Source organism: Coniophora puteana (assembly GCF_000271625.1).
Source record: "Coniophora puteana RWD-64-598 SS2 unplaced genomic scaffold CONPUscaffold_10, whole genome shotgun sequence".
Classification (NCBI taxonomy): Eukaryota; Fungi; Basidiomycota; class Agaricomycetes; order Boletales; family Coniophoraceae; genus Coniophora; species Coniophora puteana.
Window position 1 is genome coordinate 949,403 of NW_006913062.1, and position 14,594 is coordinate 963,996.

The 14,594-nt window shown below is 49.6% G+C and overlaps 5 protein-coding genes across 5 annotated transcripts; all 5 read right to left on the reverse strand.

The window, feature by feature from the left end:
- Positions 1-3,278: 3,278 nt before the first annotated feature.
- CONPUDRAFT_138698 (uncharacterized protein) lies at positions 3,279-6,120 on the reverse strand (the record flags this gene model as incomplete). The annotated part of the gene is made up of 7 exons (XM_007773255.1): positions 3,279-4,475; positions 4,526-5,209; positions 5,261-5,380; positions 5,432-5,618; positions 5,668-5,710; positions 5,763-5,936; positions 6,060-6,120. 7 exons carry the CDS (start codon positions 6,118-6,120, stop codon positions 3,279-3,281), a joined length of 2,466 nt encoding a protein of 821 aa, XP_007771445.1.
- A 365-nt stretch (positions 6,121-6,485) lies between these two features.
- On the reverse strand, positions 6,486-7,507 carry CONPUDRAFT_138699 (uncharacterized protein). The gene is made up of 4 exons (XM_007773256.1): positions 7,368-7,507; positions 7,171-7,310; positions 6,661-7,115; positions 6,486-6,606 (listed from the first exon to the last, which is right to left on the reverse strand). Exons 1-4 carry the CDS (start codon positions 7,417-7,419, stop codon positions 6,555-6,557), a joined length of 699 nt encoding a protein of 232 aa, XP_007771446.1. The 5' UTR covers positions 7,420-7,507; the 3' UTR covers positions 6,486-6,554.
- A 335-nt stretch (positions 7,508-7,842) lies between these two features.
- Positions 7,843-8,799, reverse strand: CONPUDRAFT_156397 (uncharacterized protein; the record flags this gene model as incomplete). The annotated part of the gene is made up of 3 exons (XM_007773257.1): positions 7,843-8,328; positions 8,381-8,547; positions 8,604-8,799. The coding sequence occupies 3 exons, from the start codon at positions 8,797-8,799 to the stop codon at positions 7,843-7,845; spliced, it is 849 nt and encodes a 282-aa protein (XP_007771447.1).
- Positions 8,800-10,385: 1,586 nt separating this feature from the next.
- On the reverse strand, positions 10,386-12,167 carry CONPUDRAFT_167425 (uncharacterized protein). The gene is made up of 7 exons (XM_007773258.1): positions 11,891-12,167; positions 11,786-11,838; positions 11,602-11,710; positions 11,174-11,556; positions 10,990-11,114; positions 10,556-10,914; positions 10,386-10,507 (listed from the first exon to the last, which is right to left on the reverse strand). The coding sequence occupies exons 2-5, from the start codon at positions 11,803-11,805 to the stop codon at positions 11,063-11,065; spliced, it is 564 nt and encodes a 187-aa protein (XP_007771448.1). The 5' UTR covers positions 11,806-11,838; positions 11,891-12,167; the 3' UTR covers positions 10,386-10,507; positions 10,556-10,914; positions 10,990-11,062.
- A 317-nt stretch (positions 12,168-12,484) lies between these two features.
- Positions 12,485-14,464, reverse strand: CONPUDRAFT_138700 (uncharacterized protein). Its single transcript, XM_007773259.1, has 7 exons — positions 14,380-14,464; positions 14,263-14,322; positions 14,094-14,207; positions 13,601-14,020; positions 13,249-13,553; positions 13,113-13,192; positions 12,485-13,065 (listed from the first exon to the last, which is right to left on the reverse strand). Exons 1-7 carry the CDS (start codon positions 14,442-14,444, stop codon positions 12,790-12,792), a joined length of 1,320 nt encoding a protein of 439 aa, XP_007771449.1. The 5' UTR covers positions 14,445-14,464; the 3' UTR covers positions 12,485-12,789.
- Between the last annotated feature and the right edge of the window lie 130 nt (positions 14,465-14,594).

The following is a 14,594-nucleotide window of genomic DNA, read 5'->3' on the forward strand; positions in this document are numbered from 1 at the left end:
TTTTGGGGGCAGTTCAAACGTCTCTGAGCACTTACAGACGTACTACGATGCTATAATGTCTTGTAAACAATAGAAAACTGTTTACATACAAAGTATAAACCATATAGGCCCACCCGTACACTTATACAGTATACTATACAGTTGTAAACATATAAACTATTTACGTACACTATATGGTTGGAGCCCTAGTTCATCAGATGGTGAGAGCTATCAAGAACGAAGTCGTTTGGGATTTAACAACTCTTTCTTGACTGGCGCCTGAACGTTTGAACGTGTATGGGACCTGGGGGCTTAAAGGTTTGTTTTCCGACTATGTTAGGAGATTGTCGACCAACACGAGATAGCCACATGATAGCAAGCGTTCCATTGTCGATGCCAGCATAGTGGGCGTCGTCTGGTGGATATGTCCAAGGCTTTAGCCATGTTTCGTGCAAGAAAATGTTGGGTATGGTCGCAATCGTCCGTCACACTCGCGACACGTCTTTGGTCATAACCATGCCCCATGGTGACGGAGAGCCAGCCTACGTCGAGTGCGGTCTGAGACGGTAGTTGGCTCACAGGCCACCAGAGGAGAGTGCGAGATGTTTGAATGTCGCAGCCTGGGTATAGCCTCTCGCGCATTGTTCGTCCGTAGGATAGATTGGTCCAAGAGGATCTGAGGGCTTGAGGTCAGCCGCTATATTCATTGAGTGCCATGCTTATGGATGGTGAACTGGAGCGGGAAAAGGTGAGGCGTGTTCGTCGGGAACGCATCATTGGAGGCGCGCGGATTTAGCTCTTTCCAGGACCCTAAAAGCTCCCCCATATGATCGCTAACGTTAACATCTGGTCAAACTCAAATTTGAATCAGACGTTGGCAGGCCCGTCATCCGTCACGGTCCCCTCATGCTTACACCCAATTGTCTTTCGACTAGTAGTTGCGACCCGCTCATTTCCTTGCATGAACGTGAAGTTAACTCAAGGTTAACTTGTGTGTAAGGTGGTGTATATACTTCTGAGACCCCCTTTAGCTTTGGAAACTGTCTTACCCTCTCTGCTGCTGAGAGGTCATTCGTCGGGAGTCTACTTGTTCTAAACAACACTTACAAAAAAGAGGAGTTTGCGACACAGACTCTAGACCTTGCCTCAAGGCTGATTGCCTGCCTGCTCGACGAAATTGATGCACATTAGTTTCAAACTAGTAATCTACGTATCAATATGGTTGGCACTTCCTAGCATAACCTCGAAGTACGCAGTATACTCCTCTGGAGTCATTAGTTCTTGGTCCTCTTCCGTTAACTGGCTAAACTGCCTTGCAACGCCATTGAGTACGTAACTTGGTGAGTGTGGCATTGTGAGGGAAATGAGAATTGACGTGCCATAAACTGTAGGATCGTCAGTGCTCATGTCTCACTGACCCAACATTTGAATAAAAAACATGTATGTGCTTCTGTATATCTTTAATTAATAGTGTGAAGTCTCCGAGTTATGAGAGTCAATGTGAAGGCTGTAAAATGGAACATTGCGATCAGAAATCACAGACGAAACAATGACTTTTAAATTCTATGAAAGAATGTTCGTGCGAGAACCATTTCCCTCCCATCTCTACATTCCCTCAGACACTTCCCAGCGACTCTAACAAACATGAAACGCCACCATTCTCTGCACTCGACAACCTAGAGGATTCTCCAGAGCCACAGACTCAAGACTTGCTGACCACTGATGCTGCATCTGCATCATCTTCAGCAGATCGATTTCGTCTCATTGTACAGCAACATGTGCTGAAGAAGACAGCACTGACTCAGAGCCTGTGAGGCTCAGTTCTACTATTACTTTGTCTATTCCTCTGTCCGCGCTTTTTAACTTCGACGAGTCTAGTAGTTGGGCGACTATGTATTCCCTTGGTGCCACAAAGCAGTTCCAAGAGGAACTTGCTCTTTACGAGATGATAGACTTAGATTCTCGGCCTCCATCTTCTGATACTCAAGTTTCATGTGTTGATGTTGACTTAGACAATACTACTAAGAGTATTCTATTGTCATAAGTGTTGTTACATCGAGTATTCTATGTCTATAGTACTTGAGACACACGGATAGGGGCTGATTTTACCTTCGACTACTTTGAGTAACTGTTACCGAGATGCGTCAGTCAAATTCATCTGCATCATGGATCGGATGACTTTCGTCGAATGACTTTTCATGACCGACACTGATTGACAGTGTCGGTCATCTGACTTGCAATCCACTGCTACGTGACCAATCATCCGGGTAGGAGAGTGGCATTTTTCGTGCGAAACTATGATAAAACTCTGGAGATTTTGATGTCCAAACGGTTAAGTCTGCTGGAACGATGAATTGGTAGTACTTAGTTATCCAAGCTAGCCTGTAGAGATGGGTGAGCGCCTATCCTTACGGCCTCACTCGCTCCGCACCCCCGGCGCCAACTGAACCTGGCCACCCAAATACAGGGCTCGACGCTAGAAGGCTAGGTACACCGGGCTAAGCTGAATCCCGGTCTCGCTAGCACCCTCTCCCAATAGGCTCATCCAGCCCCGGACCACCTAACATCATCTGCTAGCATATTGTTCCGACCTATAAACACGTCTAAACGGAAATGATCAGATACAATGCGACCAGGCGAAGTCACCACGTACCTGTCACTTTCATGGAATGAAGCTGAGAAGGGATGAAATTTGCCGACAGGTAGGTCTTGCTAGCTGGATTTTGCAGGTGAAAGAGCGGTGTCCCATACTTGCAGATGTTCTGGGGGAACATATGAACGACAGAATGTTGCGATTTCGTGTGTTCAAAAACTTGCAAGCACCGCTTCTTTGGACACGCTATGATCTGATTGTTGTGGTTTGATAGGCATAAAGACTTGAGCGGTGATATGACAAAGGTCCGTTTTCACATATGTCAGAACTTTCTCAGGCGCATTATGAACCATTGTAATCGACTACAATGGAAAATACATAAAAATTGATCGTAATGAAAGGCACTTTCCATTAGCAAGGGCATTACAATGGCCATAACAATGCAAAAATTCCCATCGTAACCGCTTAGTAAGCGTTGAAAACGGCATTTTAGTCGCTTCGCTTTGATGGTGATGCATTACAATGCGCATTATTATCGATTATAATTAAAGGCACTTCCGAACCCATTAGAATGCCCCTTTAGGAAGTTCCGACATAGCTAGTACATGGTCTCCTACGTCTAGTGGTAGCCATAAGACACGCTAGTAGCAATCTCAGAAGGGAATACATGGCAAACCCAACCTATGTACCGCTATCTCTTCTCTCCCTATGTGTCTAAATCCATGACAATCGGTTGACCGTTGGGGGTGATGGACGTCGATAGCAATGCTTCGAACGCATCTCCGTCATCTTGGAATTCCTCAATGGGCCAAGGACACACGTGTTCAAAGACCTGCTGTAAGGCCTGGTGCTCGCCAACGACAGGATATTCGTCGGCGGAGTGACCACGAATGTGAATGCACCAACGCGGCTTCGTCTCTGGTCGCTCATAACCTTTCCAGGTAGAATTTGGAACAGTTGCTGTCGTTTGATAATAGGCTGCCATGGGTTTCCTAACCTGAGCAGATGGTTTTAGTCCGAGTTCCATGAGCATGACGACCTCGTTATCAGGCCTTCTCCCTTCGATGCGGGGGCCGACCAGACTTTCGACCACGGAAGGCTGAACACGTGCTCCTTTCAGTTTAACCTGGACGGAGAACGTGCCTACTTTGGCATCATCCCATGGGTCGTCCAACGAGCCCGAGTAGGTAGGGATGATAATGTCAACGACTGGCTGGTTATGGGCGCATTGTATGGCACATTGACGGTCCCATAGGTAGTGTAGATACTCTGCGGAAAAGTTTCCGATCATCTGGTTGAGATGAACGAAGTGCGTAAAATTGACGTGCTTTTTTTGCGCCATCTGCAAGAGATTCTTGTAAGTAGGATCTTCCTTCTTATCGCCATGAAGTTCTGTGAGCAAGCCAGCGAGTGTTATAGTGGCAACAAAATGCATGGCGTCATTGACCACGACAAAGTAATTCTTGTCCGGACCGACGTTGCACGCCTGTGTAGCTGCATCGCGCGCCAAAGTCAGAAGTATACGAGCATAGAGTTCGCCTTGGACACCACGGTCCATAATATGACCTTGTAAAAGCAACTTCTGAAAGAGTGTATTAATGGCTGTTTTGAGGGATTCCGAAGGTCGCAGTGCTTGAGCGGCTGCTAAAGCAAGAATAGGTTCTGAAGGAACCCTCGTCTCAATGTATGTGCGATCGACGACCGCAAACAACATCCTCATGTGGGACCGGACAGCCTCGATAGCGATGCGGTTAGACTCAGCGGAATGTGTTAAATCAAGGCCCACGCGTTGGGAGAAGGCGGCGAACACGTCGTTTACGTTGTTGGACGTGAATTGCGTGCTACAAAAAAGTTTTTGATATGCAAGCTCGACCACTGTCTTAACAATCTCTGTGGACCATAGCTGCAATATGATGTGAGCCTAGTTCTCGTTAGGGCGCAGTACAAACTTACCGGCCTCCCATACCTCCGTAATCGTTCCAGATTAAGGCCATCACGAGGGGTTCTAGAAAGATCAGAGGGAGCACATTGGTCGAAACCAGTAAATGGATATGGCATGAGGGGATCTAGTAAACCGCCGAGGCAGAAAGAGGGGGCCTTCTCCCTACGCGGGACGAGTTCAAACACTGAAGAGCTAGTGTCGATAAAGGTGTACCAGATGGTAAGATCACCCACTGAGTAATCATCAGCGGCTTCGATGACTCTCTGCAAAGCAATGATAGACATCGCAGTTGGACCGGACGAAGCATCCCCGCCTTTTTCTAGGAAGCTGCATTCGTCAAATCCTATGACAAGAAAATTATGCTGAGTCCCTTTGAGAGTAATCGCTAAGGCCTTGGCCGCCTTATGACAGAGGACACTGTACACTCGTCCGTACCATGCGATGAGTGCGTCTTGATCATCATAGGCATCCTCGTAGGCCAGATTCGCAGAGTTAATGTTGAGTAACTTCTCTGCTTGCGCCCTAATGTCACAAAACGAACGATGTCTTGTTGATGATTTGGGATTTGAAGGGTCTACAATCACGAAGGGGGATAGCCAGCTTAGTTGCAAAGGTTGTGATTTATCAAAATTCTTGATGCAGTTGCCAAAAAATTCGAACATCGCGCCAAGGAGTGCCGCTGCGACTACCTCCGCCTCAAGGATGAAGTTAGCTCGTATCATAACGACCAGAGGATTCAAACACACCCTGACATTTGGATAATTGTTCAAAAGAAACTCCTGCACCGGCTGATCGGGAGGTGGCCACCCCTCGCTAACATTATTGTAATACATTGGGCTTCGGAACGTGATGGTGACAGATGGGATCTACGTGGATTTGTCACCCAGCACTCATATAAAAGCGTCATATGCACGTACTTGGTTGGCGACTTCCCTCATTAGCCTTGATTTTCCCGTGCCGCTCGATTGTACTATGGCAATGGTCCTACCGTAGTATTTGAACCTGTCGTATAGCCTATGGTAGATATGAAGATTGCTAATGAACTGGGCGACGGCGTTCCCTTTAAGCTGCTGCGTGAAGCCTCTGTTGAACGTGACTAGTTTACTAAGAACGTGTTAGCTACAGGCATTGATTCATATGATATGTCTCCTACTTTCTTTGTTGAGACCCTCGGTCCGAAGGTGAAGTGCTCTGAGCTGTGAGATAATGTTTCAGATTTGGCCTCCCCAGCGAGAGGATGGGACTCACGATGGTGACAAGCAGTAAGTAAAAACTCCTTCAAGCTTGTTGCCTTACGCTCCGGATCAACAAGAGGATGCAAAGGAAGTAGATCAAAGGTTGGCGTTATTTGATTCAATCCTTCTGATTCAAACAACGCAGCCTGTAACTCAGGATGAAGGTCTTTCCCGAGAAGTTTACACGCTTCCAGCAGATTGGCAGCGTCAACATGAGAGCCCAATGATTTCTTGAAGAGCCGCCAGTGGCTAAATAAGCGGTCGACATTGACATCTGCTTCCTCTCCTTGAAAGGCATTTGACAATGCACTCAGCCACTCGTCGAGGCTTAGTAGCTCCTCTTGATGTTGCGACTCAGAGACAGAGGTCATGGGGCGGAAGTTGTCAAGGGGCCATGGTAAGTGGTTGCGAATAACGCGGGGACGACGGTCGACAGCTGGCGGAACTCGAAAGAAACCACCCAGGTGAATGGTTTGGGACAAGACGATTTTTTTTTGGTAGAACGTTGCGTTTTCCACGCTGCCTCCGGATTCCGACCTAGTCGGTACCGGCAGGCCGTTTGGTATGCGGTGATGAGACCGCGGGGAAGAGAGCCATACATTGAAGAAAACATCGCCCTCAGGGCATACCTGGAACCAGGGGCCGCAGGGGGCGTGATACAAAAGGGACACACGCAGAAGGTCGGTAAAAGGATTAGAGCACACTCGTTGACTCGTATAGTGCAAATAACATGTAGCGACAGACATCGGAATGGAACGAAGTACCGATATTGTAGTTTAAAGTGTAATCGACACGTAGTAGCAATTTAAGTCGTTGAACGCAACAGGCGAGCCCGCGGATTCTCTCCACCAAACCTCCAACAATAAAATGAGTACGAAGCGATCTCGACACAACAAGTAGTGATAACTTACGATAAAACGGTGATCGCATAGCCCAGGGCATTCCGAAGCCGTGTCGGAGTTGCATCGAGGACCGAAGACATTGCCGAGAACACGCGGGACTCGAAAGTGACGGACGAAGGCTCGTGCACCCCGTGGCCGATGACGCTCCTGCAAAGATCGGCACCTTCGTCGCACAAGAGCACGCCCACTATGCCCATAGCAACGAACACATAGCCCACTCGGACGAGTCCTTGACGACCGCGGGAGACACGTCTGCAATAGACGCGCTTGAACCAGAGCAGAAACTCGGCCAGCATAAGAGCACGGTTAACGTCTGTGTGAATCCAGAACACCGTCGACGTCACGGCGATGGAACGGAATCGAGAATACTCAGGTAACAACTGCCAAGCGAGGAAAATGGTATTGTTGGCGTTCGCATCGAAAAGCTGGCGTTGTTGAATGTCGCCGAAGGTTTCCGCGTTATGCTAGGGACGAAGGCATGAGCAAGAGATGGTCCTTCGCTTAGGAGCAATAACGCACAGTGAGCAAGCCCGCGAGACGTCCTAGGATTGAAGCCTGCAATGCCGGTTCTCCGTCTGCCTGCACTACCAAGTTGACGACGTATGACGACAATGCCGCAGGAAGTACGATGACATTCGGTGCCCTGCGGGCAAGCGCATCTGGATGAGACATCGTGTAAGACAAGAAGAAGAAAACGGTACGAAACGGACACGTACCTCGACGGCGTCGATTCCCTATGGGCAATACGTAGTCCGTGTCATTGTCCATGATGGGAAGAAGTATGCGCAGCGGGGAGCAGCGGAGAAGTCGAAGGGACGGGGGACGACACACTCCGTACTACTAATGTCAAGACCACAGGCTCGCTTTATACCCCCGCACAATGCTAACTTAAGAACCTAAGTTGCGACAACTGCTTCAAAAAAGGGAAGGTAGTTTGAGACGAGTCCGTTTCTGTCACGAGTATCGCACATCATGTAAAACATTGAAATATCTTCATAGGGACGTCGATCACATCGCACACGTACTGACAGACAACAAAAGAGGACAGGCTGAGTTCATATAAGAGCACAATAGGAAGTAAGACTTCTCCCCCAAGACACATCTCGAATAAGGTGGACTTGTGACCCGCGATCACCACCAAAGGTTCATTCCTCTGCACGCCAGGGATCAGATATATGTCAACATGATCAATTACGAGACAACGAACCGCGCGAGGACCATCGTTCTAGCGATGTTTTGGTCGACAACTGCCTGGTCTGGTGCAAACCATGTACCGGAAGGGTCAATCGTGACGCAATGATCTTCGGCAAAAGATCGCGATGACGCATTTGATGTGCGGCACTCATTGAGAACGTCCACGAAGACAGAAGCAAAGCACTCCCGCACCAAAATAGTGCCCATCGTGTACGTGTCAGTGTTTTCGGTTACCACAAATTTGCCGAAACAGTCGCTTGACAACTTGCCCGTAGCGTGATAGTGATGGTTCATCCTCTTTTGAGTAAGTTGAAACGCCAGAGCAGCTAGCCGATGTTCGACACGAGTATGCGAGCCTTCTGATACATGAAAGTGAATGGCAAACGGTGTGTGGGCGTGCATCACACTAGATGACGGAATCCTAGTCCAAAGAAGAAGGACATTGAACATGAATGGTGTGCGCGGGACTATAATGGGGATGTCCTGGAAGCTTGGTCAAGGAATGCGCAGTTCAGACGGACATAGCGTGACTTACAGGCTCTAGGCTTATTATGATCACGGTTGCGCATGCATCCCACTCCAGGGATGCAGCCGTTATGAAGTCCAACGCGCGAATGAAACGGATGGAGCGAAGATCAGGTTGCATGGGGACGCGCGGCACCCTCACAAGCCTATCTGTTGTTGGCGGCGTCAAAGTAAACACTACATCAACGGACACTTAGCGCTCAGCACGCAGAATAGGGGGGTAGGTTACGCACGTTCGTCGTCGATAGCTGCAAGGAGACGCTCCTGCCTCAATTCGTCCTCCGTCAGATGTGGGGGCGAGTCGGCAACGTTAGAAGTGATCGTCGGAGGGGAATCACCGTAGTCGGAAGCGAAACCGTTGAGGGACATGGCAGAGTTGGTTTCAAGGACAAGATGGAAGATGTACACGATGTCGGTGTAAGGAGGCATGTCCGAGTAAACGTATTTTATACGGCCTTCCCTCAGGCTACATCCTGTTTCATGGTGCTGTGATAACGAATAGGCTGTTCGGGAGGCCTTTGCACTGAGACATGATGGACATCGAGAAGGAAGAACCCACTGCGAAGGTTGCGAATAACACCCGTCAAGCACCACCGATGAACAGGACTGCCATGCGGCGTCAATTTGATGATGAAGTCACATATATCGGAGCCAGTGGGGACTCAACATGTCACCTCTGCGCTAGCGAGAGCGACGAATGAAGACCACAGTAAGGGAGCAAACTGCACTGAGTGATGAACGTGCTAATCGGGAGAAGTAGACATTGACACGTAGAGCAAGCCTCCTGCGCAGCGAGCGAAGCCCTCTGGCTGAGCACGTATCAAGGTCTGCTCGGAGACTAGACATAACGTAGCCGTAGACGTGTATGAAGGGATCAGCATCGTTATCCTACCTAATAGGGATAAGAAAGGACAAATTACTGCACTGATCAAATTCAATTTATGACGCGTCCGTTGTAACACATTCAAGTGCAATCAGGAAAGCAACACGCAGGCTTGTAACAAAAGAACACCCCACAGAGTAGTGCATCCTCCTCAGCACCACCACCCGGTAAGCCCTGAGGGGTAGGTATAGAGGAACAAGGGTATCGGTACCATACACGCCAAATCGCAAGAAAGAACGCGACAAGCCCCTCTGGCGCATGGTAACCACAATATCCAAGGTTTGCTTATCGTGATTGACAACAAGGCGTACATTACCCCTCTGGCGCGGTGGAGAAGGTGTACCGACGGGGTCCACACACGCTAGGGCATCTGCAACAGTGAGCAGGGGTCGACCTCCTGCGGTTGTACCACCGGAGCCACAGAAGCGGACCATTAGAGTAGCGTGGGGCTCATTGGGAGGCAGCGTTGGAGGCCTTGTCCACACTACGATCGAATGTGAAGTATTGGGGAGGAGTGAAACGACGACACGGGCCGACTGAGCAGGAAAGTCAAATGAAGCACCAAGAAACAACTATACACCATACCGATGACAGTAGCGCATTGATGGCAGCATAATAACTTATGCGGTGGATGTACACGATGACGGGTTCGAAAGCTGGAGTTGAAAGCATCCTGAGTACGTTAATGTGGACATAGCCCGGGCCGTCTGTTCCTAATTTGCATGAGCAGTCGTGGTTGGTGTCAGGTCAAGGAAAGACACTGGCAACAGTGGAGACGTACGCGAAGATTTGTTCATATTGTGATGTTCACTGACGCAGAGCCTCTGGGGCAATGACGGAACATACCCCAGGAGCATAATGATCCAGCCCTGTGGGTTCCCCAAGGAGATGGACATCATTGCGTTTGATCGCTGTGAGCGTGAATGCAGGCCAACCCGACGCATAAATCCCAGAGTCGGGAGACACAATGTTTCACCTTGAAGCGAGGAGAAGGCGCTACCCAGCGTCCGAAACATGTGGTCCATGTTGACTGGTTAGGATCAAGTCTTTGTCACTTGCAGTATGCATAGCACGTTTGCACCGCTACCTCGGAGACGGAGACTGCAACTCATAGAGGAGGCTCGAAAGGAAAGGCGGAGGCACATGAAATTTTCGAGTATCAAACTTTACTAGCAAGGACAAGCTCTAGTAGGTAATGGCCGTCAATGGGGGGGAACATGGGCCATTTGAAAAAGTGCGCCGGTGGTAATCAACCTATAATCAGGTGTCAGTAACCTGCGGCCAATATGAATACGAGCGCACCTTTCCAATACAAGGATTACGTAGTCTTCATCCTGCCACTGTAGGTGGCGATACACGTTCGACGTGTCCTTCCAAAGAACAAGGACACTACCTCTTACACGCAGTTGATCATCCGTATTAGTGAGAAGGTTGTTCCAGCGGGTGCCCGTTTCCAGTGGAGATGGTTCAAAATAAACGACGAGAGACTTTGGGAGTCGGTAACGACGCGTTAATAGATACGTGACGTCGACGGATATGGGAGATCCTTCAGGAAAGTACGCGTGCGGGCGCGGTTGTTCAGGGGAAGATAACGGCACACAGACAAGTTTGATCTCTTCGCAGGCATCCCCGAAGAAAATACCATGCGTTACTTGCGTATCCTAGAATACAGGTAAGCATGTGTAAACACCACATAAACTAAGTAGATAGAGGCATACCATACATTCAGAACATACCTGTTCTTGAATAGTACACACACGTCGATCATCCATGGGTTGCGGAAGAGAAGACATAGCATTCACATTATTGTCAAGGTGATCTATTTAACATGCGCGTACGAAGACGACTGTCACAGAAGGAGCTGTTCATGTGGGTCAGCAATTCTCTGAGACGATGAAGTTGAAGGCCCTTGTCACGTACAAGACCACAAGTGCCTCCAGCAAAGTAATCTGCGAATCCTGCACAGGAATCGCATTCCCGTTCAAATCGAATATGACCACGAGGATGTTACCTGTCAACGGGACATGTTCGGGAGAACAGTCGGCAATGGCTTGAGACAGAAGCTCGTTGACGTCGCCCCCGATCTGAGGTTCAAAAAAGATGTGATAGATAAAGGGGAGCGCGACGCCCGGCAGGTGTGTGAGACGTCGGCTGCGAAAGGGCACGGCATAAGCAGTCTCTGTCTCGAATGTGACCCATGCAGACGGCTCAGGTATTCCTCGGTTCCCCCAAGGTACATCCACAGGAAGAGAGGTCTCTGCATGGGTTCCAATGAAGAGGCCCTTAGTATAGCGGCGTCCGGGCTACGAAGATTAGTATAGCTTTCCAAAACATGGGGGATTATTCACCTCGCCAACAATATTGAAGAAGGTATTCAGGCCGTGTACGAGGGTGCTGCTGGACATAATACAGTGACTTGACAGTGACCCGCAAAATCTCGAGAATGAGCGTCCGTTCCTGCATGGAAGCAGCGAAAGTCACGGATTTATATGAGCGATTTACTGCTACGAGAAGCTGTCCAGGGAGACGTACGGAATAGGAGTGTCCTCCATGAACTATGATGATGTTCCATACCGTACCGTAGGCTGTACATGAGATTCAGCCTAACCAAATTCCGAACAGGTCCTGATCACCCACCCTCTGGGCCTTCGCTTCCGATGCAGATCCAGCAAAGTTGCAGGCTGGATGTCAGAAATGACCTCCGGCGCAGGAAGAGTACAGAACTCTCCTCCGTAGGTTTCGTATGCGGCAGGATCCGTCGTGCCGCGGAGTGTGCTCGTGCCAGTTGTTGCTGCGAGCAGAGTAAGTTACTCGGCTCACACGCTGGTGTGCTACGTCAATTATACTGCGGGCGGGGATCCAGATGACGCTTGACATGGAAGACGGCGCAGCGCCAGGCAATGGCCTATGGTTCAGTGTATTGTGAGGTGCGCTGCTGCTTCTGGCCGGGGGCGCTCCACGCGGGAGAGTCGAGTATTGGGGGTTGTGACGGGGAGGAAGAAGAGAGATCAGTAGGAGCCGCGCGAGCCGATCGCAGGGAGGAACAATGGTGGACTGCAAATTAAAACATATGAAAACGGTGACTTTACATGCCCAGGATACAATACATCTGTTGGTAATGACTAGGTAGATTAAAGCTAAAAGGAAGGAAAGCTCAAGCTCATATCTTACCATTTTCACTTGTTAATGGGAGTCCCTGACAGCAATTTCCTTCGAACAGACAGAGTGAAGGGAGCAGTTGATACATATCATATATAAATGTCCTAAGTCAACACAGTATCAAAATGAATTTGTTATATAGTAATACAGCGCATATCGTGAAGTCTGAAAGTTGGCGCTACAGTGACCGCGTAATCATACAAGGTAGAGTGTCTTTGCATTCACGAAGAGAGTTCATAAGCAGCCCGTGTCCACCATCAACAAGTCATAAATAATAGTACACAAGAGAAGAAGGAAAGAAGAGGCCAATATGTTTGTGAAAGCTGGTGTCAAATGACTGTCAGCTACCACGCAATACAGAAAAGGCAGCGGGGTGATTAAGCGTTAAGGTCAGCAAACACGTCGTCTGCATCATTAACCTGCCCGGAGTCGGCCTCTTCCTCTGACGGGGGTGAATACAGAAGGACAATAGACAAAATCTCGTACTGGGCACGAGTGATCCAGCGATTGTTGTCCTTCGTGTTGTATTTGTTGATGCGTGTCTCAACCAAGACAACGTCGCGAGGACGAATGTCGGTGGGCGACAACTTGGACATGGCGGAGCGGGGACGCACGCCTTCTTGTCCGTCGTAGACGTCGTCAAACAGAGTTGGCTACTGAAATATTAGCAACAGTAAATAGGCATGTGGAAGCCGCGTACCTGGTCCTTCTCTCCATCGGGTAGCTTACGCTGTTGCCAACGGTTCATGCGGACTGCATGCCAGTCGTTTGCGCTAGGCACTGACATAAATTAAAGTCAAAAGCAGGACTACGAATGCGTCGGAGAATGGACATACTTGTAGCGGGGGGATTAGACAAGCCAGATATAAGGCGAACAGCCTGGTATGACACGTTGCGAGACGGAGGCAACACCACCATAGAAGCCAGAGGTTGGATAGAGCCTTGAACTACAAAAGTGGCTGAGACAACCCTTCCGCAGATCAAGATCGTCACGGGCGATCCTGTGTGAGGGTTGCACAGCAGCCTGTCGGCATTGGGAGTAGGTCCTGCTATGTTACCCCAGGTGCAGTTGCGAGGGACCTTTGCAACCGCAAAAGCATTGCGCTCGGGTTTGTCATACGCAGACAAAACATTGATTCGACTGATTACACGTAAGTATATGTCCAGCGACACATCGAAATCACGTACGTTTGGATTTCCTCTGGATAGTCCTTTACTTGGTCATGTTCAACCAGGGGTGCAGCCGAAGGAGCACCGGCCGATGCACCGGTGGCGCCGGGCCTGCGTGCAACAGACGTGGACGTGCGGGGCACAGAGTTCGCGGCAGAAGAAGCCGTGGGGACTACGGCCACAGTGCCCACAACCTCAGCACCAGCACGAGTTGGACCGGTCGTAGGCCTGATAGTTGGCGCAGACGTGACGGGCGGAATATTGGCGGAGGACGCCGACACGACAGAGGAAGGGACAGACTCGGAAGAGACGATCGATGTGTGAGGAGGTGCTTCAACTATAGCCTGATGCAAAGGAGCTGCAGGGGCAATGGAAGAAGGAGCGGCAGGAGGCAGGGACACATCGGAAAGAGCAAGGGGGCCGTCTGCGAGGCAGGATCTACCATCGCAACCAGGGGATGCAATCGACGGTCAGCAACTGTAGACAGAAGTAGCGAACTGAGGTAGCTCACCCGACATCAGCGGACTGAGCAGTAGAGACGATGATTGGGTTCGGCGTGACCAAATCGGACGGGCCATCGGTTCCGCTGTGCTCCAGGTCATCTGAAACCTGGGGCGATACAACACTGTGGAGGTACTACATTAGAAAGCGAATAGAATCCGAACAAGTGAGAAACTCACGCGGACGACAAGGTGTCTGTATGTGAATCAGCACCAGAAGCGTCGCTGTTATCCGATGTCCTATGACATACAAAGTGTCAGAAGATGAGGCGAAATACGTCAAGATCGGGCGCCTACCTAGTCCGCTTGACAGGCTCAGCTGCTTGAGCATCCGTAGGACGTTTCGCAATACGAGGAGCCATGGTAGGATCAAGGGGAGGAGTTAGGGGAACGTAAAGCTGGAGGAGTAGAGGGTGAAGAGGATAACAATGAGTGGAAGATGCAGGAGCGTCCTTGACCGTGGATGACGCTTCTTATATATGTTTATGGTCGCAGAAGGTGTTGCCCCAGGC